Source organism: Antechinus flavipes, chromosome 1, assembly GCF_016432865.1.
Source record: "Antechinus flavipes isolate AdamAnt ecotype Samford, QLD, Australia chromosome 1, AdamAnt_v2, whole genome shotgun sequence".
In the NCBI taxonomy this organism is placed as follows: domain Eukaryota; kingdom Metazoa; phylum Chordata; class Mammalia; order Dasyuromorphia; family Dasyuridae; genus Antechinus; species Antechinus flavipes.
In genome coordinates, this window is record NC_067398.1 from 481,799,729 (window position 1) to 481,822,077 (window position 22,349).

Sequence of the window (22,349 nt, forward strand, 5' to 3'; positions counted from 1 at the left end):
AACTAGAATACAAAGCAAATATAATCAGTGTTCAAATTTCTAGTGACTGTGAATAATCTTTCTTCTGCCATTCTCATAGGAAAGACTTAAGGAATACACAACAGGTTTTCAAGCACTATTGTACCGAAGTAGAAAAAGTTAAGAAGAGCCTTGATTGGCAAAAAGAAGAATTAAGTATCTTGCGTAAGAATAGACAGGAAACAAGAACTAAAGTCAATGAATTAACAAGTAAAGTGAGTAATACATACTTAATATAAATCAAGATTCTTTTAATGCAAAAAAAGAGTAAAATTACAAAAACTATGAATTAGAAATTGCAGCTAGACCCTGATTAAGGGGAAAACAACTTCCCTAAATGGCTGTGTTATTTGAATTCACATGCTCCATTTCCATTGGTCTGGAGACAATTATAACTAGTTCTGCTATGGACCTGCATTTTAAAAATATAAATTTTTTTTCCTGTTCAATTGATATATTACAGAAAATTTTGAACATAATATGTATTTCAAGTTTGCTTCTGCTCAGTTATTTCTGTGAGAAATAGTATGCAGAAAATGATGCTATTTTATCTTATCTCACGAGGTGCAATCCTTCTGAGGCCCAATTTCATAGGTAAACTAGGTTTTTTTTTTTTTAAGGCTTGAGGCCATGTTTATTATATATCTTCTGATGCAGGAGGAAAGCTACTGAAAGCCCTCAGTTGTGGTCTGCTCAACTTGCTTGTAAATGTACCACATTTTATTATATTTTTATGTACTTCCAAATCATTTAACATGTTTAAAATGGACTTATTATTTTTATTACATTCCTCTCTTTAATATGTTGCTGACAAAGCTTTTGAACATTATTCCTCTAACCCTCTATTTCTCATAAGCTTTGTATTTTTTCTTGTGTGATTTTGTACAGCAATTCTCTTGGAAAACATATATGTTGTGTCATAGAAGAACTGATTGTACCATATTTTATATATGATTATAATTTTAAATAGTGTGAATTCAACTATGTGAAATAATCTATGGAGATATTCATTTATCACAATGATGGCCTAAGAACTTTTAAGGATTTTTGGTTTCCTTTTGCCAGTGTGGGAATTCTTGGTATGTGAACTCCCTCTGATATGCTGAAGATGCCTGAATATGTGTTGTAAAGAAATAATTATAAAATGGTAAATTATTAGAAATCATCACATATTTTTATAATAGATATTCATAATATAAATTTGTCAATAGTTCAGAGATTCTATAATTTCACTAGTGTGTATATTCCATTCACAACTACTCCTCTATTTGTTAGCAGATAGTATTTGATCATAAACTGTTGTGTCTAAAAAAAGAACTCATCTCATGGTGTCCAAACATCTCCAGATATCCTTCAGACTCTATTCTTACCTTCTGAAGAAGCTTTTCCTGGTTCCCACTTCTCTTATTCTCATTTCTCTTCCCTCCAACCCCAGGGCTTTCCCTTTGATATTATTTCCAATTTATCCTGTATAAATCTTATAAATAGGGGCAGTTAGGTGATACAGTGGATAGAGCACTAGACTTGGAATCAGAAAGATTCATTTTCCTGAGTTCAAATTTGGCCTCAGATACTTTATGGCTGTGTGATCTAGGTAATTCATCCTCTTTGCCTTACCTTCCTTAACTGTAAAATAAACTGAGAAGAAAATGGCAAACAATTCCAATATCTTTGCCAAGAAAATTCTCCAAAAGTCTGAAGTCAGACACAATTGAAAGAAGTGAATAAAATATCTTATATGCATATGCATAGTTGTTCCAGCCATTAGAATGTAAGCTTTTTGAGATTAGAAACTGCTTTTTGCCTTTGTTTCACATCCCTGGAGCTTAAACACAGTGCCCAACATATAATAAGAACTTAATAAATGATTCTTGACATGTCTCAATGAGCCTCTCAGAATTTAGCTTGTCTGGTCCTGAGACCATAAGTACTTAAGACCTAGTAAGACCTTTTGAAAATTGCACACTTTCCCTGTTCATAGATTCTTAAGAATCTAGGATTCCTGCCATTTCATGGTCTGGAATTGGAGAAGTCCATCATGTAAAAGATTCTGATTAACAATCCTTTTATCTTGGAGGATAGCATTTTTATTTAACTCCAGACATCAGTTTTATACGTCAACACTGTCATTTGGATGCTTTTTGGAGTCTTGTAATCAGAAAATGTAAGTTTGGAAGGGACCTTAGTGACTAGTTAGGCCAATCTTGCTGTTCTTCCATCATCTAAAAATTTCCAACTCTTCAGTTCCCCATGGACTATGCTGTCCATGGCAAAGATACTGGAGTGATTTGCCATTTCCTTCTCTAGTAGACTTAAGTCAAACAGAAATCATATGATTTGTCCAGAGTCACGCAGTTAGTATTTGCAGCTGAATTTGAACTCAGGTTTTCCTGACTCCAGATCCAGGGCTCTATCCATTGAACCAGTTAGCTGACCCCAAAATGCCTACTGCAATTTAATTAACAACTTGCCAGCCAGCCTCTGCTGGAAGACTTCTAATACATACCAAGACAACTGATTCCATTTTTGGATAGTTTTAATTTTGAAAAGATTTTCTTGGCATCAGGTCTGATGCATTTATACAAATGATGATTATATTTAGGTCTGAGCAGTTTCTACCTAGTGCAGCATTTGAAACTGCTGAGCCTTCAATCACTGTCAGAAAAATAATTCAAGGTCTAAGATCTCCATTACACTATGAGCTCCTTGGGGGCAGTTATTCTCTTTTGTCTTTCTTTGTATTTCCAGCACTTAGCACAGTGCCTGGTACATAATAGGTATTTAATAAATGCTTATTGTTGCAAATTATTATTATTAGGTAGATATCTTGTTCCACCATTTTGTGATTTTCTTTCCTTGCTGTTCCTCCTTTCAAGCCAGGAGCCATGTATATGAGCTTCTCTCTTCTACTTAGAAATTTGCCTTTCCTTTGTAGAGTATTGGATCTCGAACTTTGTTTCCTTTCTGGACATTGGATTATAAAATTCTTAAGTTTGGGATTACTTAATGTGGTCATGTCACTCATATGTTGCTTAGGAAATTCCCCCTTTTCTGATTAAGAAGCTGTGTTATGAGATCTTATTATTTATAAAATTGCCTTTCTTTGGTTAGGAGACCAGATTCTGGGATTTTTGAACTTGTCTCCTAAAGAGGCAAGACTCAAGAACCCTCACTAGTTGGTGAAAGGTTACCTCAGTACTTTGCTGCTAAAGAGTTGAACTATTACCTCTTCAGTTTGGGGAGCAGGAATTTGAAATTATCGAGGAACGTTCATCTGATCATCTGCATCTATCCCAAAGCTACCATATATAACTCAGATATGAGCATATCCAACTTGCCATATGCCTTTGCTCCAAGACAGCCACTAGTGGTGACTGATGCTGCTGGGATATGTGGGACAACCCACTACTCTTGTATCTGCTCTTCCAATATCTCAAAAACAAGCTCAAATGAATGAAAAAAGATCCAGAAAATCTAGAGACTCCTTTTTATAGGTCAGCAAGAAGGGAGTGTGTTCTTTTGAAACATTTTATCCCTCAAGAAGAAGAGTCAAGTTCATTTTGGAAGTTTTCCTATTAATGAAACTTAACTTTTATTAAATACCAAAGGATCTTCTTGGGAGATACAAACCAAAGGCCCATAAAGACATATTCTGATGAACTCAGAATTCATCAGGGAACTCATTCCCCTGTACAATGACTAGGTCCTGGATTGTGGGGGAGGGAAGAGGGGCAGTTTTATTAAATACCAAAGGATCTTCTTGGGAGATACAAACCAAAGGGCCCATAAAGACATATTCTGATGAACTCAGAGTTCATCAGGGAACTCTTTCCCCTGTACAATGACTAGGTCCTGGATTGTGAGGGAGGGAGGGGGGACTGTTTGAACTTAAAAAAAAAGACTCTGAAGTTTATGGTCACTGAATAAATTGCAATTTAAAGAGCAACAACTACTGGAGGAGATGTGATAGATATAGGATTATCTATATAAATGTATGTGTTTACAGATATATGTTAAACTTATTTCTAAAAATCCTTCTTCCAGTTCATTTCTATAAAATTGTTAGTCTTGCATTTCTTAATCTAATATAATATTGATATGCAACATTAAGATATTTCTAGTTATCAGTCAATTAGCAGTCATTTATTAAACTCTTAAAATGTGCCAGGATAACCATAGAGAAAACAAAGAAAAAATAAAAAGACTTTCTGTCCTTCAGTTTACATCCTAATGGTTAAGAACAGTGGTGTCAAACACAAAGTAAAAAGGATGGGCTATGGATGAGAGAGGGGGGAGGAAGCAAAATGATTTAGAAAAGCACAAATTGACATTTTCTATGTTGTATTGCATTTTTATTGATTTTGTGAAACATTTTCCAGTTGTGTGGTATTCTGCACTTTGGAATTTGGGAATTTGATGTGTCTGGTATTGACAACATGTCTATCAGTAGATGCATGCAAGATAACACATTGCAAACAGAAGCTAACTTTTGGAGGAGAAAGAATTAGCAACTGATGGGGAAAGGGAGGAATAAGGAATAAGGAAAAGTATCCAAAGAAAATGGTATTAGAGCTGAAAAATTGTAGCTTCAAATGTGTTCTTCTGTTCAAATGTGGTGTTCTTCTTTTTCTAAAATATGATAGTTCTCTGGGAGCAGGTTTCTTGGGGAGGTTTTCTGGAGGCAACCTTAGTTTCAGTTCAGATCAATAATCACTTCAAATGCAGCCAGGGATTTAAGTATAGTCTTTTATTGTCTCGGTTAGTTTTCTTAGAGGACTATCTCTCTGCTTGGTTCCAAGAGCTCTTGCAGCTTGTCCTTTGTCTCCTCCAGCTCCCTCTGAATCTTGGTTCTATTCCTCTGAATCCTTCGTTCTGCCCGACTGCAGTCTTTGGCTTGTTAATCTCCTGAATTTACTGACTAACTGAAGTTCTAAGAACTTCTTATATATGATCTCTTAAAGGTGTGAATCCAAAGGTTGACTCCTCTACTGAGAGAATGGGATTGTGGGAGGTGTAAACTTGTCTCATACTAAATACTGACTTGTGAATCCCCCGAAAGTGTGAACTCCAATGAGTACTTAAATACATTATTGTGCTACAGAATTTGCTAAGTACCATGCTAAATTAGGCAACTGATTTATCACTTTGTAAGGATTCTAACAGTAGCTGTATTCATAAAATTAATAAAATTTATTCTTAAGATTAGTATAAAGTTAGAGTAGAAGCAGATAGCTAGGTATACCAGGCCTAGAGTCAGAAAGACCAGAAGTTAATTCATAACTGTCCTTAGACTCTAGATGTGTGAACATGGGTGTGTCACTTAATCCTGTTTGCTTCAGTTCTCTCATTTGTAAAATCAGCTGGAGAAGGAAAGGATAAACTATTCCCAATATATTTGCCAAGAAAGTTCCAAACGGGGTCTCAAAGAGTTGGATGCAACTGAAAATGATTAAACAGCACTAACAAAAGATAGAAGCAGCAATAACTAGTGGATAAAACTCTGGTCTTGGAATCAGAGAGATCTGGGTTCAAATATTGCCTTAATTGTCATGTGACCTTGGAGCAAGTTACTCAGTCTCTCTCTCTCTCTCTCTCTCTCTCTCTCTCTCTCTCTCTCTGTCTTCATTTGTTAAATAGAGATAATTATGACTTCTACTTCAGCTGTTTGTTGTCAGAATCAAAAAAAGTATATATAAAATACTTCACAAACCTTGAACCATTAGATGTTAGCTATCATGATTAATTAATAATAAATTTAGTAATAATAATGACTGTAATAAAAAGTAATATGAATATGTATAATAAAAATAATTATAATACATATTTGTTATAATAATTAAGTATTTTAATAACTAAAAATAAGCTGCTTGGGGACTATCACTCTTTCTTTTCTTGTTCTTTAAAGAGTAGAAAGATGTTGACTTTATTTTTTTTCTTAATAGTATTTTATTTTTCTAAATACCTATAAAGATAGCTTTTAGCATTCATTTTGTAAGACTTTGTGTTCCAAATTTTTATCCCTTCCTCTGTTACCTTGACCCTCCTCAAGAAAGCAAGAAATCATCAGATTGGGTTAAATACGTGCAATCCTTTTAAACATATTTCCATATTTGTCATGTTGTGCAAGAAAAATCAAAAGGGAAAAACCATGAGGGAAAAAACAAACAAACAAACAAACAAAAAAGTGAAAATTGATCCATACTCAGTCCCCATAGTTCTTTCTCTGGATATGGATGGCACTTTCCATTACAAGTCTTTTGTATTTGCCTTGAGTCACCTCACTGATAAAAAGAGCCAAGGGCATCATAGTTGATCATCACATAATCTTGTTGTTACTGTGTACAATGTTCTTCTGGTTCTGCTTGCTTCACTCAGCATCGGTTCCTGTAATTCTTTACAGACTTTTCTGAAATCAGCCTGTTCATCACTTCTTATAGAACAATAATATTCCATTATATTCATATACCACAACTTGTTCAGCCATTCCTCAAATGATAGTCACCCACTCAGTTTCCATTTCCTTGCTACTACAACAAGAATTGCTGTAAACATTTTTGTACATCTGGGTCCTTTTCCCTATTTTCTGATCTCTATAAGACACAGTAGTGACATTGTTGGATCAAAGGTTATTCCCTTTAGTTATATAGCACTTTAGGCATAGTTCCAAATTGTTCTACAGAATTGTTGATTGGAATTATCACTCTTTTAGTGAAGATGAGTATGTTGTTGTTGTTCAGCTGTTTCTGTTTGCCATTTCCTTCTTCAGCTCATTTTACAGATGAAGAAACTGAGGCAAACAGGATTAAGTGACTTACCCAGGGTCACACAACTATTAAGTGTCTGAAACCAAATTTGAACTCATCTCTTTGAATCTAGATCCAGTGCTATTCGCTGCACCTAAAAGAGATGAGTGTGATAAAATGGAAACTCATTACAATTTGCTATAGTCTTTCCTTATTAATAAAACCTTTATCAATAGATTTTCAAGAGAGTTCATGTTAAGAACTCAATTAAAAGCATTGATGTGCAACATTTTCATGCACAAAGCAATAGAATTATTTTTAGGTCTGCAATTGAAACTCTGTAGTTGAACTAAAAATAAAAGATTTGTGCTGCCTAATTGCACATATGCAACCAAAAAGATTTTTCAAAAATTCAGAGAGTTTGCACAGTCTCTTGCTTATTAACATACATCTCTTTTCTAATTTGTGCTGTCATTTGCTTTATGTAAACAAGTTCTTTCCTTCTCATCAAAGAATAGCTTTTATAACACAAAAGACACTTAATAATTTGTAAGGACTTATTTTTAATAATGCTAATATCAAGTTATTGTTGGAATTTAAAAATAGACTCTCCATCTTTGCTCTTGCAAATTATCCTTTTCTTTACTATATTAATTGGAGTTTGGCATGCCATTGCTTCAGGAAAAATATATATTACCAAAAAAAAATCACCATCTGCTAGGTTTCCTATTAACAAAGTAAATACACCCACTTTTTCTTTTATCTTTTCATTGGATGGTATTAAAAGAAATGTTCTTTCAAGGATTTCAGCAAATATAGCGATAAACTTGATTTTTATATTTTCTTGGACATTAAGATCTACTTTGAGCTGAGGAGTGTTTATTTTTCAGTTTATAGTTATTAGTCACCTAAATCCTTGGAACAGAGAAAGGTTAAGTGAATTTAGAAATCATAAGTTCCTGTTGTTTGTGAGGCAGTGTTTCATGACTTTGGATGACATTTTTGTTAAAATATTCAGCAGCCAGTTATTGTTCAACATTAGCCTCTGGGGCCATGTAAGGTCCAATGCAAATCAAAGTATCAGAAAAATATCTTATTAAGGTGTGAATTAACTTTCCATTCACAATTTGGTGTTATTGGATTGACTTTTTGAATTGTCATCTTCATGTTACAAAACAGATTTAAAAAAAATTATTTCAGTTTAATGTTCACCAAGGTTAAATACTCCCTAAGGTGAAAGTTATATATTAGCCTATTGAATGTTGTTGTAAGATTTTTATCATTTTGTTGGTTAATTATTAATTCTTGTTTTACAAATGTATTTCTTGAAGTATTTCAGTTATGGTAATAGTTTAGAATATCATTGTAGTAATAAGTACATTTTCAGCCATTTAAATCAGTTACGTTATTTGATCTCTATTCTGTGCTCAGCATTGTTGTAAATACTGTGGAGAAAGTGAATTATGAAATATTTTCTTATCATATATTAGAATATTAATATTAATGCTAATGCCAATAATCATAATGTTGTTAATTAACATTAATAATGAATAGTTATTGTATAGTTTGCGGAGTACTTTATAAATATTGTCTTAATTAATACAAGAACAAACCTAGGAAGTAGACGTGATTATCATTCCCATTTTAGAGGTGAGGAAACTAATGCAGAGTTTAAAGCCTTACCTCAATTTCATAGCTAGTATGTGTCTGTGGTTTAATTTGAATTTCGCTTAATTGGAAAGACAAAAATGAACTCATATAAAACAATTTGGGAAAAAACCCACATGAAACTATATGTAATTGGAAAGGCCACATAGAGAGAAAAGTTTGAACTTTTTAAAGTCAAGAAAACACCTTAATGACATGAGTGAAATGAAGTTTAAATTAATTTCAGACCTAAATAACTCAAGTTTGATTTTAAATAATCATAAGACTGCTATTCTTTTGGAAGAGTAAACAGTCCACCAGTACTTACCTGTGAACAGTTCTTTGAATCCTATTTGAACAAATAATTATCAACTATATAATATTTATTAGCTATAACTTATGGCCTGTACTGTATGTTAATAACCAGTTCTAATTGATTGTACCTATATCTTTTTAAAACAAATGTTTAATGAAGAAAATGTTTTTTATTCTTCTGTTTTTGTATATACTATTAGTAGAAATGCCTTGTCATCACAAAAAAGCCAATCAAACAGAATAACTATTTTTTTTTGTATTTTTGTTGCTTTGTTGTATATTTTGTATAACAAAGAGGAGATGTGGGAGCTTGGTTATGAGGTCATATTTCCTTGCTTCTTTTTGAGAAGTCTTTCCAAAGGACATCTTGACAATGGGGAAGGTCCTGGGACAGGAAAACACACCTTGGTGAGAATCAGGAAGTGACCCCATCCTACCGATGGAGGTTTTCCACTTGTTTGCACTCTGATTTATCTAAGAAGTGCTATGTTTCATTGTGTTTTATCTTATTGGTTATTTGGTGCTTCCTTACTTTTTTGGACTTAACTAGCCTATTCTATGGATCAACCTTTCTCTTTTGTGATCAATTCCAAATTATTGTGATGGTCTTATTACATATTTAGAGAATGCTAATTCATTCTTATTTTCATTATTTCTCTTGATTTTTTTGTCCTCTAGATAATTTTTTAAAAATTTTCTCTTGTTATTTAAAATAACCCCCTTTATAATTTGACTTGGTACCAAATTTGTAAATTAATTTATGCAGTTCAACAATCATTTGACTTGGGTAGAAATAACAAATATTGCACATCAATAAAAATTATTGAAAAAAGTCATTTCTATACTTCCTATCACTGTTATTTTAGCCTTCCTTTTTAAAAATTACTTATGACTTTTTGTATCTTATTCCAACATTGCTTTTAAGATATTTATGAAATCTATTTTCAATTCTTAATAAATAAATGGTAGACCTAACTTTATTCCCTATAACATTAAATTATACTTTTTCTTCCCTCACCAATCAAGCCAGGCTCCTGATAGTTTTACAATCTTGCTTCATTTACTAAACTATCTTATTTTATTTATTTTCCCTTCCTAACTTTGCCTTGCTATGATTATTGCCTTCTTCCATGAATACTTCTCAAGTACTTTTTCCTCTTTCCATAATATTACTGTACTTCAGCCTTCTCTCATAAATTCTAAAAGTAGAATCGGGTCCTGCAAATTGTTATCATTTTCATTTCCCCTCAATTTCCCCCTAATTTTCCCTACCCAAAATCAATCTCTGATCCTCTTAAAAATCCAAACCCTACCAAAACCTTTACACAATTTCTATCTCCCTTTGAGCTCAAGGTATTCTCCTTTCTCCTACTCAAAATCATAGATTGATAGAGTTTGAGACTCGTTTGTCCTTCATTGTTGAAGAGGGCTGTGAAATCAGGAAGGTGATTCCGTGACATTGAAGAAAATTGGATTTAAGTGGAATGGGGTTGAGCACTTTCTCCTCTAGTAATTTTTTTTTTCATGATGGTACTGTTCCAGAAACAAAGCTTGGACTTAGGTGCTACTTTTATGGTATAAAATCTTGTCAGTTGATCATCTCAAATTTATTTAAGAAAACAGTGTCCTACTTAACATGAAATTTCTTGTGGCCCCAAACAGAAAAGGATGTACAATGATTTGTCATCATCTGTACCTAAGCCAAAGATCCACTTAATTAAAGTGTTTAAAGTCTCTCTTTGACAGCTCCATGAAAACCAGGGTCTTAGTTTTTTTTAAAGGATTAATTATTAATTCATTCCTGAGTTCACCATGGTTCTTGTCATAGTGAATTCCTGTTCAGAAACTGTCAACTGTATTCTTTGCCTTAGGATTTCTATGGCTGCCACTTTAGTTTTTCCATGTAATGTTCTGCTTCTATGGATACCTTTTGAGAGAGAATTTTTTTTTTCTTTTTTGTAGCTTTTTATTTTTTAAATATATGCGAAGATAGTTTTCAACATTCATTCATCCCTGGAAAATTTTTTGTCCCAAATTTTTCTCCCTTTCCTCCTCCATTCACTCCTCCTAGACAGTAAGCAATCCAATATATGTTAAACATGCACAGTTCTATTATTGTTCTGTAAGAAATGATCAGCAGGATGAATGCAGAGAAGCTTGGTGAGACTTACATGAACTGATGCTAAGTGAAATGAGCAGAACCAGCAGATCATTATATACCTCAACAACGATACTGTATGAGGATGTATTCTGATGAAAGTAGATTTCTTCGACAAAGAAACTCAGTTTCAATTGATCAATGATGGACAGAAGCAGCTACACCCAAAGAAAGAACACTGGGAAATGAATATAAACTGCTTGCATTTTTGTTTTTCTTCCCAGATTATTTTTACCTTCTGAATCCAATTCTTCTTGTGCAACAAGAGAACTGTTCGGTTCTGCATACATATATTGTATCTAGGATATGCTGTGACATATTTAACTTGTATAGGACTGCTTATCATCTGGGGGAGGGGGTGAAGGGAGGGAGGGGAAAAGTCGGAACAGAAGTGAGTGCAAGGGATAATGTTGTAAAAAATTACCCAGGCATGGGCTCTGTCAATAAAAAGTTATAATTTAAAAAATGCACAATTCTTCTATACATATTTTCACATTTATTATGTTGTACAGGAAAAATCAGATCAAAAAGAGAAAAATGGAAAAAGGAAAGAAAAAGCAAGCAAACAAGATGAAAACACTTGTTGTGATCCATATTCAGTTCCCATAGTCCTCTCTCTGCATGCAGATGACTGCATTTTTTGGAATTGTCCTGAATCACCTCATTGTTAAAAGGAGCCAAATCCATCATAGTTGATCATCACATAGTTGTTATTACTTACTGTATTCAATGTTCTCTTGGTTCTACTCACTTCACTTAGCATCAGTTCATGTATGTCTCTCCAGGCTTTTCTGAAATAAGCCTTCTAATCATTTCTTATAGAACAAATTTGAGGGAATTTATAGGTGTCTATATAAGCTTGTGCTCTAGAGCCCATGCATAGAATGCACCAGAATTAGATGAGTAATCAGTAATAAAATTGATAGATGACAACTAGAGTTGCCCATCTTGAGAGTATCACTAGAGCTTATTCCTAATTTCCTGCCCCTTGTGAAGCACATTTGGTAGTGGTTATTGGGTATATAATAAATACATTATAGTTAAAGCTCTTTTGCCTTTCCAACTGAACACTTCCATTCTTTTCATGACTGGAAATTTTCCCTGACTGCATTCCATGTTTGGAAACGTCTCCCTCTTCATCTCTGCCTCCTGGCTTCCTTTAAGTCCATCAAAAATCCCACTTTCTACAAGACGCCTTTCTCAACTCCTTAATTCTTGTAGCTTCCCTCTGTTGATTATTTCTAATATATATATATATATCTGGAGTCACGTAAATTCAATTAAATTTACTGAATGTCCTTAGGTGCCTTCCCCTATGTCTAGATAGAAAATAACACTTTTATGTTTTATGTGTATATGTATATATATGTATACACACACATATATGTATATATACACACACACACATATATATACACACACACATATATGTACATCCCATAACATACACACATATATTTAGTACTATGCTATAAAAATGCTCATTTTATTCAACAAATTAAAAATAAAATAAATAAAAATTATTTTTAGTAAATGAGAACTAAGCTCTAGTCCTGGCTGGGATCTTGGAGCTTAGGTCTACCTGGGGTAGCATCTTTCCTTTCCTAGACTGTTGTAAGAAACAGTCTTCTAAAGAGTTTCTCTACTTTCTGACTTTGAAAGAAATCTAGCAAATGAATGCATCCCAAAACATTGACTTGCAAATATCAGATTCCAGCTCAAAACCTTTCACTGGGGAAAAGGATTAAGTGTCATGGAATGACTTTGAAACACCTTAGATCAGTATCCGAATTTCTTCACATATCTTTCTTCTGTTCCATTACAGGAAACCACTAATCCAGCCAAATTGGTTTATTCATCATTTTCTGAACAGAACAAGCATGTATACCTCTCTGTGTACTTTTTCTCAAAATATTTTTCCTTGCTGGAATTACTTCCCCTATTTTTTCCAATTATTTTAAGTACTATCATTTGTTAAGGACCTGGCCACAGTCCCATTTCCTTTTCTCTGCCAGAAAGCCCTTAGCTATCATAATTCATTTGAATTCCTATTACACTCCTTGCCTCTGCTGCCTATTTTACATTTGGTATACACTGCCTGGCATTGATATTTATCTTTTTACATATGTTTTTTCAATGAATTGGTAAGTCCTTGAGGAAAGGAGCCCATATATCTCCCTGTGTACAAAGTGCCTATTGTAGGACCTTGCATATAACTAGTAAATATTTGTGGTGGTGATAATGGCCTAACCATTAGGTAATTCTAATAAGTCTTTATCTATCTGGCATTGGGCACATCCCATACACACCATGATAGGTACTTTACTTTGGAGGATAGGGAAAGTACTAGGGAAGTATAAAGCTCTCTATGATTCTTAGAGCAAGAATGACCTTTTCATCCTCAGCCCCACTTCTCAGTGAGTGACCATACTAATTCACCAAATTTGGAGAGTTTGGGTAGTATAGACTCATCCAATTAGAATAAGCTCTGAGCTGCCTCCCTCTAGGAAACCTTGCTGTTTTCCTGAAGTTGCTATTTTTTATTGAGTCCTCATTACATGGCCTTAACATAATGAAATTGCTCCCCATGAGAAGAGAGAGAACATGTTTAAATCTGTAGTACTTTACCCTTGGCATAAAATCAGTTAAAAAGCAGTGAAATGATACATAATAAAACATCTCCTGCTTGACTATGAACCCAGGAATTCTAGGAAAGGCACCAGTTGATTTGTTTTGTCCATATCCCACAGCCATTAATTTGGTTTAGATCATTACCACTGCAATCTTCACTTGGTATTCTATTCATGCTTCAAGTATGGTCAAACTTGATGTAGCTTCTATAACATTTGGAATTTGGAGCCTCTGGCAAGAAGCTTGTGCTTGGGACATGATTTGAACTGAAATTCCCAAGGTGTCAGCATTTTGATATTCAGTGTCCATCTTCCAGTGTCCAGTATCCCTAAGGGTAAATATGTCATTTCTCCCCAATATATAGACTCGATAAAGTCTCAGGATCAAATACAAAATCCTTTGTTTAACACTCAAAACTCTAATAATCTACTCTCTTCCTACCTTTCTGGAGGTATCTTTTTAATCTTTTTAAATCTTACTCTCTGGCAAGTCCTCTTGGATCCACTGATTTTTGTCCTTCTTGCTATTCTGGAAATAAGACCCTGTATGGAGTCATTTGGTCTTGTTGCCCTCCAACCTTGAAATGCTCTTTCTCCTCAACTCCATCTCCTGGCTCCCTTTAAGTCTCATTTAAAATATGTGTCATTCTTATGTCATTTTTCAGTCATCCCTGGCTCTTCATGACCCTCTTTGATGTTTCTTGGCAAATATACTGGAGTGATTTATCATTTCCTTTTTCTGCTTATTTTACAAATGAGGAAACTGAAGGAAAACAAGGTTAAATGACTTGCCCAGGACCGTGCAGCTAGTAAGTGTCTGAGCCCAAATTTGAGGTAGGAAAATGAGTCTTCCTGACTGTAGATCTGGCACATTATCTACTGTATTATCTTGCTGCCATTCTCTTTTCCTTTTTTGATTGAGGTATAATGGACAGAAAATTGATGCAGGAAATTTACAATCCCAAAAGATTTGAACTAGCCAAACAGTTAAGAGAAGTCTAAAGAAATCTCCAAGTTAATATTTAAGTAGGTATTTTGTCTGCTTTTCTCTTTATTCAGACACAACCCTTGGTCTCAGACAAATATCTGAGTAGAGACTAGAAAATTCCTTTTGAATTCCTGTTAAATCTTATTGGAAGCCTGTATTTTTAAAGCTCATTTTAGGTACTCTGTGTCCTTTCCCTAAAACTTCCCAAAGAATGAATGAAGACAGGAATTCCAAGCTTCCACCTCATTTTCAGGATCCTTTCTGATTACCTGGAAAATGAAGATAGGACCATGACAAATTTGAGATTAAGAGAACAAGACTGACTTCCTTTAATTTTTAAATTCACATTAAATCCACATCCAGTTTTCTTTGCATATCTGCTAGATTCAAACACCTTAGCTTTTATGTTGTATTCTGTTTAGTTCAAAGCCTTGTTAATCTGCTTAGTGTAAGGATAGTAATAATAGTGATCATAATTTCCTTTGAGGAGTTTTAAAATAGTCTATGTTATCTAGTTTTTGCACTGGTCTTCATAATGTCATATTGAGGAGAGTAAATATTTATCATCTATCAAAAATCAATATCTTACTCTTTATGTATCAAACTGTTTAACAATTATTTTTGTTTTCATTCATATAGCAGTATTTGAATTTCAATTTTTTGTTGCCTTCAAAGAAATAATTAAATAGTGAATACTAGCATTACAAAATATCCCTTTTTAAATTCATCCTGATCTTTTGCTAGGTCAATTTACCTAATGTGAATCATCTTTGAGTTTTATTCAGGTAGTAATTTATGTGACATACATTAGGTATCAGTGTGCTTCTCAATATACTTGTGTTGCCCCTTTGATTAATTTTTAGGATCTAAGTTGTTTTGCTTTCTGTCCTTTTTTTAAAATCTAAAATATTTTGGAGTTCTGATTCATTTATACAGGTAGCTCTTAGTTGATATTGACAGTTTAAATATATCTCATGATTAGATGTGTTAATATTTAATTCACATTTATCATATTTATTTCATGTTTAGAGCATTGTAACTTCTCTTATATTTTTCTCTTCCTCCTCCTTTACTCCTCCTCATAAACTTCCAGAATCTAGTCCAGATAGTTTCTGCTATCTATCAGTCGTCACCCTTGACTCTCCTTTGTGTGGACAAGAATGTTCTGGCATTCTTTTCCCCAGTCATCCTTTTTTTTTTTTTTTAAACCAAGTGATACCTATCCTTTTGCAAGATGACTGGCTGGAGTTAAAGACATCTTTGGTCATGATTCAGAAGTGGGGATATGAATGAAGAAACAAATCCATTCCACTTTGGAAAAAAATAAAAATAACTCAAAGTGCTTTTATAACATTATTAGTATGACACCCATGGACAAAAATATAAAAATTTATAATTACCTGTAAATTATAGTACATTTCACAAAATTACTTAACATATCTATCAATGCAGATATTTATATAAATAGATAAAAATATAAAAAGTTTACTATTAGCTGTAAATTATAGTACATTTCACAAAATTACTTAACATAGCTATCAATGTAGATGTTTATATACACACAAACCCACACACACTCCTCCCTCCCCCTCTGCCCCCACACACTTGACTGAAGTCCTAGTCCAATGACTAATTTTGTTGTAGAAGAACTTCTGGATTCTCTCAGGCGATGTATCTGCTGGCGCACAAGCTTTGACAGGTGGTATGAAGCAAAAAAAGGTTTTAAATATAGACTGGGGTGATGGATTTTATATCTGACATTCACTGACCAGCTTAGCTGAATATATAGAGGTTTATCGGTCAGGAAGCTGGAAACTAGTTGCTGAATATTATGGCTACAGCAACTCATGAAACATTTTCTGTTAAGGTTTAGAAACACATTTGTTTGCCTTAGTGGGGAGGCCTTCCCATGCCAACCAAGAATCTTTTGAAAGGATGGCCTATAGATAGAGGTATGGAATTTAATTTCATGGAGAATTTAAGAACAGATGAAAAGATAGGCAATCATGTCTCACTTGTAGATATTGACCAAAGTATATTCAGTCAAAATTATTGGTGAAAATATTAGATAAATTATAATCTTTCTGAAAATAGATATGAAAAGTCTGCTCAAAGATGATGTGCCCAGAGTGATTAAAATAAAATGAATTACAATTTTCTTTTTTTGCAATTGAGACTCAGAAAAATGTACATGATAATCTGGTCAAATTATGCTAATTAGTTATATAATATAATTAATAAAATAACAAATCTCAGAATTTGAGAGGATACAGAAAGCATTATAAGCCAGTGATCCTGACTTTGATTCTTGATATAAATCCTGAATGAAATATTAAAAGTACATCAAGAAAGTTACACCTGCTAATATCATATGTTCTGGTGATAGAATCAGATGATCACCAAAATGCTGTAGGTATAGTATACCTAGATTTCCATGAGACATTTGGCCTAGTCCATCATATTATCATTCTGGAATATATGAAAATATATTTTCTCTGACTCTAATTAGGGCCCAGGAGATTGGTAGATGGTTAAGAAGTGGGAAGAAAATCAACCAGCCTAGAAGAAAAGGTGAATAGTCCAAGTACAATACTTTATTCCAGAGTTTCCATTATCTCGTACCTCAAAATAAACCTTTCCTTTTAATAAAAAAGATATGCAATTACAGGAGATGCAGTGATCATACCTGCCAGAGTATGTTACCTTTTGTACATGTAGTACATGTAGAGAATCTCCTCTCTCTAGCAGAAAGAGGAAAATGTTTTCTTACCTCTCTTTTGGGTACCCTCTTCCCTGCTTTTAAACAATTAGGAGAGAAGATCTAACTCAGTTTCAATTGATCAATGATGGACAGAAGCAGCTATATCCAAAGAAAGAGCACTGGGAAATGAATGTAAACTGTTTGCATTTTTGTTTTTCTTCCTGGGTTATTTTTACCTTCTGAATCCAATTCTTCCTGTGCAACAAGAGAACTGTTTGGTTCTGCACACATATATTGTATCTAGGATATACTGTGACATATTTAACATGTATAGGACTGCTTGCCATCTGGGGGAGGGGGTGAAGGGAGGGAGGGGAAAAATCGGAACAGAAGTGAGTACAAGGGATTATGTTGTAAAAAAATTACCCTGGCATGGGTTCTGTCAATAAAAAGTTATAATATTAAAAAAAAAAAACAATTAGGGTTCAGTTTTATTTCTGTGTTGTTAAAAAATTATTATTTAAGTTGTTATTGAATGATATATATGCTATTTTGGCTCTGCTTACTTCAGTCTCTCCAGATGTCTGACCATATGGGTGTGGGTTACTTTTGGGGGGGGGGTTGTTTTTTTGAGGGATGCATGAAGTTTGACCAGAGTTCCCACGAAGTAGACAAAAACAGAAAATAACTTCTGCCCTAGGTAGTCTCTTTTTGTTTTCATGATGATTGAGACAGAGTTGGGAAAAGTGGGTCTGGTGATGATGTCCTCAATGTACAATGATGCTTAATGATGTGAGACATGGTATCTGAGAAAAATTCAATCAGAATAAAAGACAGCAGAACCTTAAGGATAGAAAGAAACCTGTTGAAAAGATAATGATAAATGTTGGAGAGGATTCATTGTTGTTGGTGGAGTTGTGAACTGAATCAACAATTCTGGAGAGCAATTTGGAACTATGCCCAAAGGGCTATCAAACTATGCATACCCTTTGATCCAGCAGTGTTTCTTTTTTTTTTTAATTTAAATTTTATTTTATTTAATAATAACTTTGTATCGACAGAATCCATGCCAGGGTAATTTTTTACAACATTATCCCTTGCACTCGCTTATGTTTCGTTTTTTCCCCTCCCTCCCTCCACCCCCCCCCCAAGATGACAAGCAGTCCTATATATGTTAAGTATGTTGCAGTATATCCTAGATATAATACATATTTGCAGAACCGAACAGTTCTCCTGTTGCACAGGGAGAATTGGATTCAGAAGGTAAAAACAACTCAGGAAGAAAATCAAAAATGCAAATAGTTCACATTCGTTTCCCAGTGTTCCCTCTCTGGGTGTAGCTGTCTCTGTCCATTATTTATCCATTGAAACTCAGTTAGGTCTCTTTGTCACAGAAATCCACTTCCATCAGAATACATCCTCATACAATATCGTTGTCGAAGTGTATAATGATCTCCTGGTTCTGCTCATCTCACTCAGCATCGGTCCATGTAGGTCTCTCCAAGCCTCTCTGTATTCATCCTGCTGATCAAGCAGTGTTTCTATTGGGACTGTATCCCAAAGAGATCGTAAAGGAGGAAAAGGGACCCACATGTGCAAAAATGTTTGTGGCGGCCCTTTTTGTAGTGGCAAGAAAATGGAAACTGAGCTGATTACATTAGTTGGAGAATGGCTGAATAAATTATGGTATATGAACTTTATGGAATATTATTTTTCTGTTAGAAATAATCAGCAGGATGATTTCAGAGAGGCCTGAAGAGACTTACATGAATTGATGCTAAGTGAAATGAGCAGGACCAGGAGATCATTATACATGGCAATAGCAAGATTATATGATGATCAATTTAGATTTGAGTCTTTTCAACAATGAGATGATTCAGATAAGTTCTAATAGAGTTGCAATGGAGAAAGCCATCTACACCCAAAGAGAGAACCATGAGAATTGAGTGTGTTCCACAACATAAGTTTTTTCATCTTTTTTGTTGTTGTTTGCTTGCTCTTTGTTTTTTCTTTCTCATTTTTTCCCTTTTTGATCTGATTTTTCTTGTGCAGCATGATAATCATGGAAATACATATAAAAGAATTGGACATATTTAATATATATTGGATTACTTGCTGTCTGAGGGAGGGGATGGGAAAATGGAGGGATAAAAATTTGAAACAAAGTTTTTGCAAGGTTTTACAATTTGAAAATTATATTTGCATATATTTTTAAAATAAAAAGCTATTACCTTTTTAAAAGAAGGAAACCTGTTGCGTCTAGTTCTGTTTTTAGGGACCAAGTAGTCCCTTGCAGTCTCGCTTGGAGACCACATTTAATACAATGTTCTGCATTACAACTCTTCAATTGTTGGAAACTAGTTATTATGTCTCCCTGTATCATTTCTTTTCCTGGGTAAGTAAGCATCCTAGTTTCTGCAGTTTACCCTTATATGGCATGATAACTCTTTTTAAAATTATTACAGCTTTTTATTTATAAAACATATACATGGATAATTTTTCAGCATTGACCTTTGTAAAACCTTCTGTTCCAAATTTTTCCCTCTTCCCCCCACCACTTCCCCTAGATGGCAGGTAGTTCAATACATGTTAAATATGTTAAAATATATGTTACATCCAATATATGTATACAGATTTATACAGTTATCTTGTTACACAAGAAAAATTGGATCTAGAAAGAAATAAAAAAAACTGAGAAAGAAAACAAAATGCAAGCAAACAATAACAAAAAGAATGAAAATGCTATGTTGTGTTCCACACTCCATTCCCATGGTTCTATCTCTGGGTGTAGATGGCTCTCTTTGTCAATGAATAATTGGAACTGGTTTGAATCATCTCATTGTTAAAGAGAGCCACGTCCATCAAAATTGATCATCATATAGTCTTCTTGTTGCCATGTCTCCTGGTTCTGCTCATTTCACTTAGTATCAGTTCACATCATTTCTTACAGAACAATAATATTCTATAACATTCATATGCCATAATTTATTCAGCCATTCTCCAATTGATGGATATCGATTGAGTTTGCAGTTTCTAGCCACTACAAAAAGGGCTGCCACAAACATTTTTGCACATCTGGGCCCCTTTCCCTCCTTTAAGATCTCTTTGGGATATAATCCCAGTAGAAACACTACTGGATCAAAGGGTATGCATAATTTGATAACTTTTTGAGCATAATTCCAAATTTCTCTCCAGAATGGTTAGATCCATTCACAGTTCCACCAACAATGTATCTTTGTCCCAATTTTCCCACATCCCTTCCAACATTCATTACTATCTTTTCCTGTCATCTTAGCCAAACTGACAGGTATATAGTGGTATCTCAGAGTTGTCTTAATTATCATTTCTCTGATCAATAGTGATCTGGAGAACCTTTTGATATGACTGGAAATGGTTTCAATTTCTTCATCTAAAAATTGTCTGTTCATATCCTTTGACTATCAATTGGAGAATGGCTTGATTTCTTATAAATTTGAGTCAATTCTCTAAATATTTTGGAAATGATGCCTTTATCATAACCTTTGAATGTAAAAATGGTTTCCCAGGTTATTGCTTCCCTTCTAATCTTGTCTGCATTAGTTTTATTTGTACAAAATCTTTTTAACTTAATATTATCAAAATTATCTATATTGTGATCAATAATGAATGATCTCTGGTTCTTCTTTGGTCACAAATTCTTCCTTCTTCACAGGTTTAACTATCCTATGTTCTTCTAATTTATTTTATTTTATTTTATTTTTTGATATGACTTTCTTTTTTTTTTATTTTGTTAAGAATTTTTTTTTATAACTTTTTATTGATAGAACCCATGCCAGGGTAATTTTTTACAGTATTATCCCTTGCATTCACTTCTGTTCTGATTTTTCCCCTCTCTCCCTCCCTCCACCCCTTCCCCAAGATGGCAAGCAGTCCTTTACATGTTGAATAGGTTACAGTATATCCTAGATACAATATATGTGTGCAGAACTGAACAGTTTTCTTGTTGCACAGGGAGAATTGAATTCAGAAGGTATAAATAACCTGGGAAGAAAAATAAAAATGCAAGCAGTTTATATTCATTTCCCAGTGTTCTTTCTTTGGGTGTAGCTGCTTCTGTTCATCTTTGATCAATTAAAGCTCTCTTTATCGAAGAGATCCACTTCCATCAGAATACATCCTCAAACAGTATCATTGTTGAGGTATATAATGATCTCCTGATTCTGCTCGTTTCACTTAGCATCAATTCATGTAAGTCTCACCAGTCCTCTCTGTATCCATCCTGCTGGTCATTCCTTATAGAACAATAATATTCCATAACATTCATATACCAATTTACTCAACCATTCTCCAATTGATGGGCATCCTTTCATTTTCCAGCTTCTAGCCACTACAAACAGGGCTGCTACAAACATTTTGGCACATACAGGTCCCTTTCCTTTCTTTAGTATCTCTTTGGGGTATAAGCCCAGTAGAAACACTGCTGGATCAAAGGGTATGCACAGTTTGATAACTTTTTGAGCATAGTTCCAAATTGCTCTCCAGAATGGCTGGATGTGTTCACAATTCCACCAACAATGTATCAGTGTCCCTGTTTTCCCATATCCCCTCCGACATTCCACATTATCTTTCCCTGTCGTTCTAGCCAATCTGACAGGTGTGTAGTAGTAGTATCTCAGAGTTGTCTTAATTTGCATTTCTCTGATTAATAATGATTTGGAGCATATTTTCATATGTCTATAAATAGTTTCAATTTCTTTGTCTGAGAATTGTCTGTTCATATCCTTTGACCATTTATCAATTGGAGAATGGTTTGATTTCTTATAGATTAGAGTCAATTCTCTATATATTTTGGAAATGAGGCCTTTATCAGAACCTTTGATTGTAAAAATGTTTTCCCAGTTTATTGTTTCCCTTCTAATCTTGTCTGCATTTGTTTTGTTTGTACAAAAACTTTTCAATTTGATATAATCAAAATTTTCTATTTTGTGGTCAATAATGATCTCTAGTTCTTCTTTGGTCATAAATTCCTCCCTCTTCCACAGGTCTGCGAGGTAAACTATCCTATGCTCTTCCAATTTATTTATAATCTCATTCTTTATGCCTAGGTCATGAACCCATTTTGACCTTATCTTGGTGTACGGTGTTAAGTGTGGGTCAATGCCTAGTTTCT

General features: G+C 34.0%; 1 protein-coding gene across 1 annotated transcript in view; it reads left to right on the forward strand.

Annotated features, from left to right (window-relative positions):
• CCDC178 (coiled-coil domain containing 178) overlaps positions 1-22,349 on the forward strand; it is a 644,800-nt gene that overhangs the window by 147,708 nt on the left and 474,743 nt on the right. The window contains exon 11 of the mRNA XM_051970271.1: positions 80-233. Coding sequence (XP_051826231.1) covers positions 80-233 — 154 coding nt within the window. The remainder of the gene's footprint in view (positions 1-79; positions 234-22,349) is intronic.